Below are 13,608 nucleotides of genomic sequence, written 5' to 3'. Positions count from 1 at the left end.
TGAATAGAACATTTTTTAATTAAGCAAAAATGTATACATACAAGCTAGACAAAGAGGTAACATGCCTAATGGCATACTTTTCAAGTTAGAGGCAAAGTTTTCATTCTCATGGAGCGATCTGAACCACATTAATTATATATAATATATATATATATATATATATATATATATATATATATATATATATATATATATATATATATATATATATATATATATATATATATATATATATATAACCGGGTTATAATATTTAGGATTATTTTTTATTTCAAGACGTCCTCCTGTATTAGACGACACCGTGGCAGAAATTATAAAACGCCCGCAATCTAGAGCAAAGGACCAGACAATGGCAAGTGACGTCGCGGAAGTGTCGCTCGATGGAACTAATAATGAGACTCATGTTGAGTCATATGTTGAGCCGGAGGTGCAAGACTTGCCTCCCCATCCCTTGGGTATAAACTGTCGAAGATACGGCTATTACACTATACCTAGCTTGGAAGAATTGTCGAGGACAGAGCTTGATCCAGATGGTGCAGTTGTTGTTGAGAATTTCGTTGTTGGACGCGATGGCTATGGAAACATTTTGTTCAAAGGTCCGATGAACGTTGTCGGATTAGATATTGATAAATATGGTAAGCCACTTGGAATTAATGTGTTTTTATTTCTGTTTTCATTTTCGAAATCCTTTTACTCCCTCTTTCCCTTTTGTTTTTTTATTTGACTTGTAAATTAAGTTGTTTGCAAAAAAATTATGAATGGATAGGGTACTGAATTCAATTAAGGACATGAACAAGAAGAAAATTGGTCGCCTCACTTCATTATTTGTAATCCTTAAATTATACCTAGAAATCGTTAATTTGACTAGTATTGAGCAAAAATATATCAGCGAAAAAAAAGTGCTAAATATTTGCCTTTCAGTTTTCATAGTAATTTCGTTAATGACGGGCAATTGAGTTAAACATACATAGCGATTAAAAAAGGGAGTATTTTCAGCGAGGAAAAGTATATGAACGAATACGATAATTGCAAACTTAAAATATAAATAAAAGGATTTAGGTGGTCTGGATATGTCTTTCATATGTAGGAATCGTCCGCCGGGTGGACTACTTCTAAAGCCTGCAATATGGCAGGGGAAAGTGTGGATGTCTCACAACAGGTTGGGAGGAGACTGTAAGAATTTCTTAAAATAAATCAATGTGGCCAGGCTCAGAGGTTTTTTTAAGAAAAGAGACTCAAGTGTTCCTTACGCATCTCAGAAGTTCCAAATTTATCTGGAGGTTTTAAACAGGGGTAATTTCCTTTAGAAAACTATACAACATCATTTTTGTTATAACATTTTAGGCATTTTATTCTATTTATGTTTACTATTTTTTTATTGGGTTTATCTTTTTATTTTCGTTGTCTCAAGGACTATAATCGTACTGCAAGGTCTAAATTTTCAGCTGTGTTAGAAACCTTCATACAATAAATATCAAGCATATAATAAAATTGGGTTTTACGCCCGATTCCTTATCTTTATTTCTTTATATTTTATTGTTGCTTTTTTTTTCTTATTTTCTTTATCATAGTGCTAGGCCCAAATTGTCAGATTTGTCAGAAGTCTTTTTGTAATGAATATCAAAGACGTGATAAATTGTGTTTTATGTCCTATTTCCTATTTTTGATTATTAATATATTATTGTTTTCTTTCTTATTTTGATCATTGTAAGGGTAGTTATTACAGTTCAAGGCCTAAACTTTCTGGCAATTCAAAATAAAAAGAGTAGAATGGTTGAGGAGCGCTCGCTAGTGTATCACTTTCAGGCGGCTTAACGCTCAGATGAGTTTTTCTGCTGATATTTATAGATATCATGTAGGAAGCTCAGTATAGTTAATGTGGGAACAAGAATTATTCAAAAGTAAGACAGATTATATAGTTTTATTTTCAACGATTGGGCCTTTTGGTAATCCAGGTGAGGCCAAATGCAAAAGCAAGACGTCCTTGACCAATGTGATGATTGGTTCTTATATGAGATTTGAAGGGTACAAAATTGATGGGAATGAGTATAAAGCAAAGCTCTGAACAGGATGTGGCGGAGCAGGAACATGTGCCACCATGTTTGCCTTGGGTTACTTTGTGCTGTTGGGAGTTTTGACTGTTTTAGTTGGGATTACAATATTTACAATAAGCGAAGTAATACTCAAGTATTTAGAGCGTTTTTATAGACTTCTCCCAGCATATTCTGATGCGTCCAGACTTTATATTTGGGGCTATCTATTGTTTTTGGATTTGATTCTGGACTTAGATGATTTAATGAGATAATTTTATTCCTTAATCAACTAACTAATTTATAAAAAAAAGAGATTCTAGATACGGCTAAGTCAAAAGAGAGCACTCTAAAAAAGTGAAGTTTGAGCCAAAAAATGTGGGTGCTTCTACATTCTGATTGGTTCTCAAATTTAGTTACCAGAATATGGCTCAATTGACGGTCATTGGGGGGAGGGGTCGTTTTTGTAATATCAGAAGAATATAACTGCTGTCAAGAATCTCACCATATCCCCCTCCCACCCAAAACATGTTAGGTGAAAAAAATTATTTTATCGAATTTCAAAAATATTGCCTAGACAATATAATAACGGGTCCATGCTTCAAGTTGATGATGACTTACCACTCATTACTATGAACGACTTGAAAAAAGAACTTTTTTGTATGTTAGGACTTGGTTTGTTGCAAATTATATGCAAAACAATGTAATTCCAAGTGCGATTCCAGTGTTCAGCCATAATAAGGGTTGAGTATAAAGAAAATGCAGAAAAATATTGCTGTCAAAGTTGCAATTTTTATGGGGGGATCTAGGTATGAAAGCCCTCTTCCACTTGGTATGTGTTTGTTCTAAATTAACTCTCGATTTATGTAGTCCATACTTTTGAAGGTGTAGCTACAATCATTGAAGTCTCCCTGGAATCTGTGGAGTCGTTTTCTACTCTTTTGAGGCTCGAAGGTATAACGCCAACTCCGACTCACTAACTTTGGGTGCTCAGCTTGAATTATTTTTCTTTAATATCAGTTTGTAGCGCTCGAATTATTCACCAGCTCGAGTTTGATTATTGAAATGACTCGTTTCAAAACTTTAGTTCCAATTACTTCAATTTCTTTTAAATTAAATTAGTACCGGTTTCGATTAGTTATACATTTTTCATTGATTAATTTTGGATATAAACTACTTTAACGTCACTAAAGTGGAGGCTTTTGTAGTCGACGTAATGTTTTTTTTTTTTTTTATATTTGTTTTCATTTCAGTTTTCATACTCCATAAGCAAGTAAACGTTTATCCAAATGATGATGATAAACCATCAGTTGGAGAAGAGTTCAATCGGAAGGCTCAGGTTACTCTTGACAGGGTTTGGCCCATTGACAAAGCCACTGGACTTGAAATTAGAGACCCCAAACGCCTAGAAGAAAGGCATTATAGAGAGAAGCTGCAGAATTGTTCGGAAAAAAGTGGTGCACGGTTTAAAGAATATAGACCTGAAACAGGTTCTTGGGTCTTTGATGTAAGTTCATTTTTATTGTTGATATCATCGTTTCGAATGTAGGATGTATCTGTGACCTTTTTCTGGAAATACGCTATTGTGTTCCCATGAGAATCTATACATATTTAGATAAAAATTAATCCTAACGTTTGTAAAAGCTACGCGTGCATATCTTAGTTTATCGACATTTTCTTGGAAAGTCTGCCAAAATCAATAACTAATTTCATAAATTATCTTTTTATGGAATTTTTAAATGTGACAATATTATTTAATCATAATTATAAACTAAAATACAGTTTGATCTATGGCCCAAACTGCCAATGCTTAATTACTGAAAATACCAAAGTGGCACTAATCAGGTTTGGAAAACCTTCCACCCTTGTTAAAAAATTGAGCCTTTTGTGTATTTCTGTCTATTCAGTCTTTCAATGCTCCTATGTCTTTCAAATGGTCAACCAATCTAATTATATGCTTTGAAAAAATGTGTTTATTCTGTGAAACCTATGGTAATAAGTCTTTCGATTCAAGCAGTTGGTTCCCGTCAAAACATAAATGAGAGAAAAGTGGTAAAAATTCTTAAGACTTTCTGGTATTTTAGTTTTGATTTTTTCACTGCAAATGGTTTCTTAAAATTTTTGTGATTTTTTCTTTTCTTAGACCTCCGCTATGTCGTGAGCAATGCTTTGGTTTTGCCTTTGTGTTTCCTATGCCGCTAATTTTAGTTTATTGTCAGAAAATAGGGTTTAATCTCAAGTGTTTTTGCAGAAAGTGTAGATCTTGTGGTGGACTGATGAATATGACATTATATTTTGGAAAGAGCTGTATAGTTTTTGCCTGGGGCTGAACAGGATGTTTTCTTTTGTTTTCGTAGGCCAGAGTCTGAAGTGTGATCTATGTTGGAGTTTTGCACTCTGTATCAGTTTTGCAGTTTGCAGTCAGATAACTACTTTGAGTTCCTCTATCAAACTTTCAATTTCTTCTAACTTCTTTTTCTTTTGGGGTGGAAAGCTACGTTCAGGCGGGCGAGTGAGTAAAAATCAGTTTCAAATTAAATTTAGGCTATCATCTTAAAGTACCTTACGTACGATGGTTCCCTGGCCCAATCGTAAAAATATATCCTAGGAATTAGTAAATAGAAAACTTTAGGGCTCCAAAAGGTGCATTTCCAACGTCTCTAAAAATTTGTCTGTGATTTTGGTTAACTTTCTTATTTCATTTTCTGTATTCGGGACTGCTGAAGTTGTAGTGCATCAAATTTTACTGGATAAACTTTAATAGTTCTTGCATGGCTAAAGAAAAAAGAGCTTACCTTTTTCTCATTAGAAGGCTGATTTCAGGCAATAAAGTCAATTGATGACTCCGGAATCAACTTTGAAGCATCAAGTAGGTTCTTAACTCATCACACTATCAAGTTTTTCCATATTCCATTGCCAACTTTTGGCGTGCTGAATACATTTACACCTTATTTGAACTGGAATCTATCAAATATTTCCTATAGGTACAATTGGAGGACTTATTTTTGGCATAGGCTCCTCTGTCATCCCGCGCCCCTCCAGCCGCCAACTTTATAGTCGAAAGAAAGGTAATTGACAGTTTGGTTTAGTCTGAAACGTGCAGTGATATTAAACCTGTATGATTTGTGGCTCGAAGTGGGCCCTCGACCCCCCTCCAACACCCTCGCCCTGCAAACCTGTTAAAGGACAGCCAAGAGAAGAGAAATATTAAAAAAAAAGGCAGAGTTGTAATCGTGAAGAAAAGATACAGCACAAGACCGCACTCCTGTGATGAGAACTTTTTCCTATTGGCTACACCAAAGATCAACCTCTTGCTTTAAGCAGTCTGGCTCGGGAAGAATATCGCCAAATGGTTTGAGCAAAGACTCCAACTTCAGGTTTTTGGGATCAACATATTCAGTCTTCGAAAGAACAAAGATGCTGGGATGGGACAAAAGATACGGTTGAAGCTCAAAACGCTGCTTCAGCAACGATATGAAGTGATCTAGAAAAGGAATAAATAGAGAGGTTCTCTAGCGAGCGAGTATATCAGGATCGTCAAGATGATAGTTCCTTCCACATCTTGTTCTCGAGCAAGGCATCTCAATCAATTTTTCGAGCTTGTCTCCCCGTGGGCCTATGTCATTTATATATATATATATATATATATATATATATATATATATATATATATATATATATATATATATATATATATATATATATATATATATGTATGTGCGATTAATAAATAAATGAACTTGAATCCCTAATGTAGTAGTAATAAACTGAACTTCGTCAAAAATAGGAACAAAGCCAGTGACAGCATCTTGTCACATTGTCATTGTTGTGGAAAGAACGTGCGTACAAGCTGCAGTCAACCGAGAGTCATGCACAAAGGCAACGTCAGGCGGAAAAGTTCTTTTTACAACGTGGAAATACATAATGAACTGCTACTATTTCATGACATCCAGAATTTCCTATGCTTTTACAGAAGTTTATCCGTTGCTGTTTTCTTCAAGAGCTTTGAGAGAACACTGAATCGGCCGGTAGAGTTCATGAAAATACATAAATCAATCGTGGTACTCGACCCACCTTGTTTTGCACAGTCCATTTAGCTTCTGCTTTTGCGAATCTGGGGAGTAGAAATTCCAGATTTGCAGTAAGGTTCTGAAGAAACATTAGAAAACTGGAATAGAGCAGACAAACAAAATGACAAGGTCGGGACTATATGTGCTACAGTGGACTTAAAGTGCCTTTAGGGCTGTTGGCGTATGAACACCCTTTGATGGCCGCTCATCTTTCTCGCTCTGTCATACCCCTGGCCGACCTTCTTATTAGGTTAAGTTCAAGGCTTTCAAGAAAATGCAGTATTGACCAAGTGAAATCTTGTTCAAGTAGATCCAAAACTGAGACACAACCAAGAAAATTGTTAAGAAAATTCCTTGCAGAGGTGTAGCTGATACAAACAGATAGCTACTCTGAATTGGAAATGTCCGTCATTTCATCAGCGGTCACCGAAGGTTGCTTGCGGTGGCAGTTAGCGGTTGCAGGGACTAGCAACCGCTTCCGCGTTATTTAAGCCAACAGGGACAGATTAACAATCCGCAGACGACCCGACAGCTTGATTATCTGGAATATCCGCCCTTGTTCGCTTGGGTGCCAAAAATGACATTTTGTTACATTTCATTTTCATTTTTCAAATCACTCTTCACTTAACGAAGTCAGAAACCAAACTGACTGTAGAAACTGTATTATGTCCCCTTTGGTTGTAACAATTACCTTGACCGCCGTAGTTCGGCTCACCCATCAAGACTCGTTTCGCAATTGCAAATTGGGCAACTCGTGACCCATAGACTGTAATAGACTAGTGATTATCAATATATTTTTGAGAAAAATTTTATTTACGTGTATTTTTGTTCCTTTAGTACGAGTCGGACATAGATTCCGGGGGAAGGGTCAACTCTGGCATCCTCCCTCCCTAGACGTGGCCCTATGCTCTGGCCTCTTTGGTCCTCTGGCCTTTGGTGCTCGGGTTCGCTTGGACTTTATGGGGAAGTAATTTATGCCAAGGACAAAGGAGATGAACTTTGCAACTTCTGAGCCCCACAGGAATTCCGTATTAAACTGTTTTCATTCGCTTGAAATCTGGTAGGTAGGCACCTAAAGCCAAGGGGACGTTAATCAATCAGTTTTAAGCCTCTGGAATTCAAACCCCACGTACCTGCATTCTTCAAAATTTCATTGTTTGAGGATTTCTCGTCTATCACTGAGAGTGACTTTTCAGAAAGTGTTATAGGAAATATTCATCTTCAAGGGTGACGGGTCACTTATTTGTGCTCATTCGTCTACCTTTTTATTATTTCCAATATGTTTTGTGGTAAGGGGAATTACCTTTATGCAAGTTTACTTAATGTATCAAAACTTAGAGTAGTTGACAACTATTCTTTTTTATTAATGGTGAAAAACAAAAACAAAAAAAACAACAAAGTATTGCTCCTGTGACACTGCTTTTGCGATGAAACTGCCAGAACTCAAGGAAACGATTGAGGAAATGGTCTTTGGAGAATTGAAGCTGACGAAGAAGATAGAGAAAATTTTCAAGCTAGCCCCGTGTTGCCGCCTGAAAAGGGAATAATTCAATCGCAAGTAGTGAAACATTAACGTGATCGACAGCCTCTGTCACCCTTGGCAGTTGTTGCTGATGTGGAAGATGAAATTGATAATTTCTGAAAGCTCGGAAGCTCCGAAAAAAACTTTATTAAGATTACCGGCTCAAGTCACGTGTTTCTTAAGCGATATTTTTCTAAATGCATCAATTTATTACTCTACTTCATTTTAGGTTCCTCATTTTTCAAAATATGGAATTGAAGAAGCTGACGAAGAAGATCAAGAAAATTTTCAAGCTAGCCCAGTGTTGCCACCTGAAAAGGGAATACTTGAATCGCAAGTAGTGAAACATACACACGATCGACAACCTTTGTCACCCTTGACAGTTGTTGCTGATGTGGAAGATGAAATTGATACGAGAAGAAGCACTAGATTTTCAGGTTTGTGTGGCTGCTTGTTTATCAAAGTTGACATTTGCTACCCTAATTACCGATTGAAGAGAGTTAGAAGTGTGATTTATCAATGTTTCTAGTTTCGGGTGATAAGTATGACCAGGAATGAAGCGTCGAATTCATATATAATTGTATGTTTTGAGTGAAACTCAAATTTTTCGGTACTTTCCGAAACCATTGACCCCCCACCTCCTCCTACTTATCATCACTTCAACCTTGAATGAATTTTATGCCCCAGTGCTCAAGATGCACAAGTCTATTCTCGTGTTCCTGTTTTAACTCTCGAGTTAGTCTAGACCTTTCCAGAAACCTAAAATTATTTTAAGCCAATGAGTTACGTTTCAATCTTTCTTTATAAAATTAGTAAGTGTCCGTGAAACCCAGTCAATCATAAGATATAACGGGTTATTAAAGCCAATAATGCTTCTGATTACTTTTACAATCAGAGCCAGTTAATTTCGTATCATCACATGAGAATAGGCGTTCTTTATGCCCAAAGGCAAGTGACTGTTTCTTATTATAGAGGTTACATACAGCCAGTATCCATCATTAAAAGGTGACGAATTTTACACGTAGTTTGATAAGTATACCCTGTTTTCTATCACTCATGAGGAGGTGAAACTTAGATTTTTTTTTGGTTGACCACATCTATATGAAAAGTGCTAATAAAACAGAATTTCCACATAATGAACGAATGAATGGACTTTATTACCCGTAAAAGTATAAAAAACACAAAGTAGGGAGTATTATAAATAAACAGAAACAAAAACGATAAACAGCGAGAAAAAATTCAAACTAACAAAAGACAACATGGACTAATTAACCAGTATCAATATGAAAAAAGGCTGCAGAGGGTCGTAAACGTGAATAAAGTTGATAATCTTTTTAAATAAATCTTCACTGGAAGACCGAATCCGAGAAGGCACATTTATTAAACCAAATCGAGCAATTATTTTTCTGTTTCGGTGCCATCTAGGAAGCCGGAGGAGGAGTTTGTAATATCTGAAATACAGTATGGTATATATAGCACGTAGAGTATGGCGGTCTTTCTTACGAAACAGATGAGCCATGCCTGATAAAAACAAAAGCACAGGGGCGCAATAAGCGTTATAAATCATGCACAAACCGTTGCATATCACTTTTATGTGATTTACATATCACTTTCACTTTTAAGAAGATGTACCTCCTCCCCCCACTTTTGATGGTTCTGGATATAACCCTAGGAAATAAAAAAAACTAAAAGGAAATACGAAGACAATACAATTTTTACTTTGTAATATGAGCCGCGTTTTAATTTGATTGTCAGGTTTCCTTCCATTGTTATTCACGTTTTAAAACCATTTTTAAAATTATTGTTTTGTGCGACATTCTTTTGTAATCATTCGGAGGAAATGGGTTTCACCTAGTTACGAATATAATAAACTGGCTTACGAAGAAGACATGACGCATTACGAGATATGAAAAAAGAGGAAGAAATACATTATTCGGTACTACATCAAGAGATCAGGGGTAGAGGTGTGGACTACATTGTCATAAAAGCTATCATGACATTTGAAAAGAGCATAAAGCAAGAAATCTTATGGTACTGCTTTCATTTTATTACCATTTTTCCTTTAGATATGATGTGCCACTACAAATTTACCAAGATTTATTTAGGGGGGGGGGGAGGGAGAGCGAACGGTCAAAGAGCCTTTGAATTTTTTTGGGGGAAAGGAGGCGAGATTTTTTCTTCCTCAGGTCATCGCAAAGGCATATGTGGCATGCCTTTTTTTAATATTTCGTTCTTTTTTTTGTATAAGGCAAACTTATTAGCCAAAGAGCCAAATACGAACATTACAATAATTTTTAAAGAATCGGGAGCCAAATCTGCTTGTTTAGTAAACTTGTTTTTGCACTAAATAAGTGGTATACTAAACAAAACTAAATTTCACACTTAAAATATCTATTAATAATAATAAATATTAAATATTTATCAATGGGAACAATATGCTTGCATCTCCTTGTAAAGGTTGAGTCAGTCAGGTTTGTAAGTTGTTGTTTTTAATTTTTGGCGTGAATCCCAGTTTTCATAAATAAGACGATTTCTCAGTTTATTCTTGATAATGTTTACGCTTGAAAAATAATTGTTCACATATACATGCATAACCGAAAAGTAAAAGAACAGCAAACACAATCAGTATTTCAGCTGATTGTAAGAGTCAGGAATACTATTCCAAGCGTTGAAACTGCTCATGTCTTCCTTCTCCAGATCATTCAATACAGACCACTTGTATTGTAGTTTCGGTAGCTTACTGGTGAGCAGACGATTTATGAAACTTTCTGAGGGAGCTGGGAGGGGAGTACGGGGGGGGGGTTTCTTGTAAACCTCTAGTTTAGGGTTTTCGAACATAACTATTACAATAGTACCTGTTTTGTACTTCAGAGCTTTTCCACTCAAGAAGTGACGCCAAAAATATTGTTTTCACTGCTATAGCGCACTTACGAATGGTAGAATTAATTTAAAAAAGCACGTAGATATGAGCAATAGCTTTCAAATGAGCAATTAAACATAACTTTTGTAAGTTTTGCTAGCCCAATAGCCCCTGCTTTCCCACGTGAGACATGGCACAAAAAGTGCCGTTTTAGTAACATTTGGAACTTGTATTTGGTGGAATTTATAGGAAGAACGTAGATATGAACAATACCTTTTATATGAGCTATAAAAAATCTGTCTACGATGTTCTGGTAGCCTGCTAGCACCACCATTTCAGAGACGGTACAAAAAGCTCCATTTTAGTGCCACATGGCACTTACAGATGGTGGAACCTATAAATAGCACGCAGATATGATAAATAGCTTTACAATGAGCCATTAAGCATCTCTCTATGATGTTCTGGTAGCCCACTAGGCCTGAAAAAAAAAAGTATGACGTCGTTCATACTTTTTGCCCCATCTGTTGATATCAACACAATTTTAATAAGGGGAATATGATGTTTAACCGTACACTGAATTTCAGCACTTGCAATATCTTTTCACGGGTCTGACCTTTGGGTTATAATTATCCTAGACGTTCTTTTTTAGGACCTGAGTGAACCATTAATCTTACAAAAAGTGAAACTTGTGCTGTATGATTTGTATCACAAGACTTGTCAGTTGATACTGATAAAGCCGAAACCAATTTCCTATCTTCTATATGCTGTGTGTTTCTCTTCGAAAAAATTTTGATTGTTCTATTTTTAATGATTTTGGAAAACGATGGTATATGTAGTTACTGTCTGCTTTGTTCTTAAATCTTTTAAGTTAAACAAAAATTACAAAAATATTCTCGATTAATAGAAGAATTTAATTTATCAAAATAGAATACATTTTTTGAAAGAAAATATTATTTTGCCTTCCATGATAATTGTAGCAGAGCCACACTTAAGGGACCAAAGAAACACATGCGGTTCCGGAGCCGCACTTTGCCGACCACTGCCTTTGTCTACTCTAAACGGTTACAACCAACACTGTTCTTCTTGTTTCAGGCATGAGGTGACCTCGTTTTATATATATTTTGGTATATTTTTATGGCACTTGGTATTAACCAAGTGACATATAGCGATCGCAAATTCTGTCGGTCTGTCTGTCTGTCTGTCCCGGTTTTACTACTTTGGGCACTTCCAGGCAAGCTAGGACGATGAAACTTGGTATGTGTATCAGGGACCGGACTAGATTAAATTAAAAATTGTTGTTTTCCCGGTTTGACCATCTGGGGGGGGAGTGGGTGGGGCGGTTAATTCGGAAAAATTGAAAAAATAACGATGAAAACTGGTAGGTGTGTCAGGGAGCTGTACACATTGACTTGATAAATTCGTTTTACCCGATTCGAACATTTGGGGGGCTAAAGGGAGAAGAAAAATTAGAAAAATTGAGGTATTTTTAACTTGCGAGTGGGTGATCGGATCTTGATGAATTTTGATATTTAGAAAGACCTCGTGACTCAGAGCTCTTATTTTAAATCCCGACCGGCATTAAGCCTCTGATTTTCATTTTAAAGCCATCTATTGATTCTTAGAATTTGGCTAGAGCTCATACCATATGAGCTCTTGGCTCTCCCGACCTCGTCACAAGTGCCATATGAGCTCTTAGCTCTTGTTTTAAATGTACACAATCAAAGCGTAAAATTCACCTTTAGATTGCTTATTATTTTAGATTATTGCACGGTCTAAAATAAATTTGGATTTCTCAAATATTAGTAAAAGAGCTATATAGTCGTTTCCATCAACTGGAAAAAAGGTCAGAAGTCCTAACAGTAATTTTGAGCTATTGTGTTGCACACCGATTGAGAGCATTATCTTTGCGGTTATTCCATTATAGCCTCTTTTTATTCCGTCAAAAAAGATTTGGCAGGTGTACCGCTTTTAGTGAGCCTCAAATTGTGCCTTTTCAATTTTGCAGAATATGTTTGTCAGCATGAGATGCAAAGAAAAGGCGCACTGCAGTATCATTTTTATTGTAGCCGTGCACCAACCTAGGCCTCTTAATTTTTGAACTATACTACTACTACTACTAATAATAATAATAACTCACTGCAGCACCAAGCCGCCTGAGGCCAACACAGCTACGCACGCTCCTTCTCCAACCTAATCTATTCAAGGCTTTCCTCTTTACACCCTCCCAGGAAGTTCCCATTTCCTTTAAATCTTTATTTATGACATACTCCCAATCCAGAAAAGGACGACCTGCTATCCATACATGAAACTGTGTTAAATAGTATACTATCCTGTTTGTATGCGGACAAAACAAAGATATGTAATGTGTTCGGAAGGAGTGTTCAGTGCGTGTGTGATAAACAGATGCATCTGTCATCTCAAGAAATTAGTGTATTTGATGTTTAAAATGGGCAAAAAGGTGAGCCATTAATTTCGTCCTTCTGATATTAAAAGATAATTGCAGTTGATATTATTTAGTTTTGTAACTTATAGTTTTTTCAATCGCATAAAGTATTTTGATGTCAGAAAGTGTTGCAATTGCTTCTGGTTAGACTCGTGTTTACATTCGATAGCCGGCGATAAAAAGTATTTTCGTGTGGACGATATTTTTGGCTCGCTTCTTTTTCGGATAAAAGTTGGAAATTTGTTTTTTCTGGTCAGTTATTTGTTCGTTTAAAATAAATAAAAGCTTCCTGTTCGAAAAATGTGCTTTTAAATATACAATAGGAATAGACTCTGCTATGTGCATTCTTTCAAGATAGTTTTTCTAAGTCTTTTCTTAAAATTTGCTCATATGATTTTACTGAAATTTGTTTTCCGCGACGCGGAATTTACATAGCGACATTGCTTGGTCGTTTTCATTTCACAATATTTGCCATACTCTTAGATTTAGAGTATGATTAGACTTAATTTAGATTAATTCGAATCCCTAAGTGTGCAAATAAAAAAAGCGAAGGTGGTGTCAAAAGATTGAAATTCTTTAAAAAAAATTCTAATATTCTTTGAAAAAATTCTAATATGGCGCTGCTAGCAAAAACTGAAAATAATGCGGGCTTCAAAAGGAATAAAAACAAATTACGCTGATTT

At 35.9% G+C, this 13,608-nt stretch overlaps 1 protein-coding gene across 1 annotated transcript in view; it reads left to right on the top strand.

Moving 5' to 3' along the window:
- LOC136036345 (nuclear pore complex protein Nup98-Nup96-like) overlaps positions 1–13,608 on the top strand; it is a 127,337-nt gene that overhangs the window by 37,657 nt on the left and 76,072 nt on the right. Inside the window, exons 6-8 of the mRNA XM_065718496.1 lie at positions 277–635; positions 3,284–3,537; positions 7,852–8,059. Of these exons, the coding sequence (XP_065574568.1) occupies positions 277–635; positions 3,284–3,537; positions 7,852–8,059 (821 nt within the window). The remainder of the gene's footprint in view (positions 1–276; positions 636–3,283; positions 3,538–7,851; positions 8,060–13,608) is intronic.

The sequence above is a fragment of the Artemia franciscana genome, chromosome 15 (genome assembly GCF_032884065.1).
Source record: "Artemia franciscana chromosome 15, ASM3288406v1, whole genome shotgun sequence".
Taxonomy (NCBI): domain Eukaryota; kingdom Metazoa; phylum Arthropoda; class Branchiopoda; order Anostraca; family Artemiidae; genus Artemia; species Artemia franciscana.
This window is presented reverse-complemented; position numbering and strand designations above follow the sequence as displayed.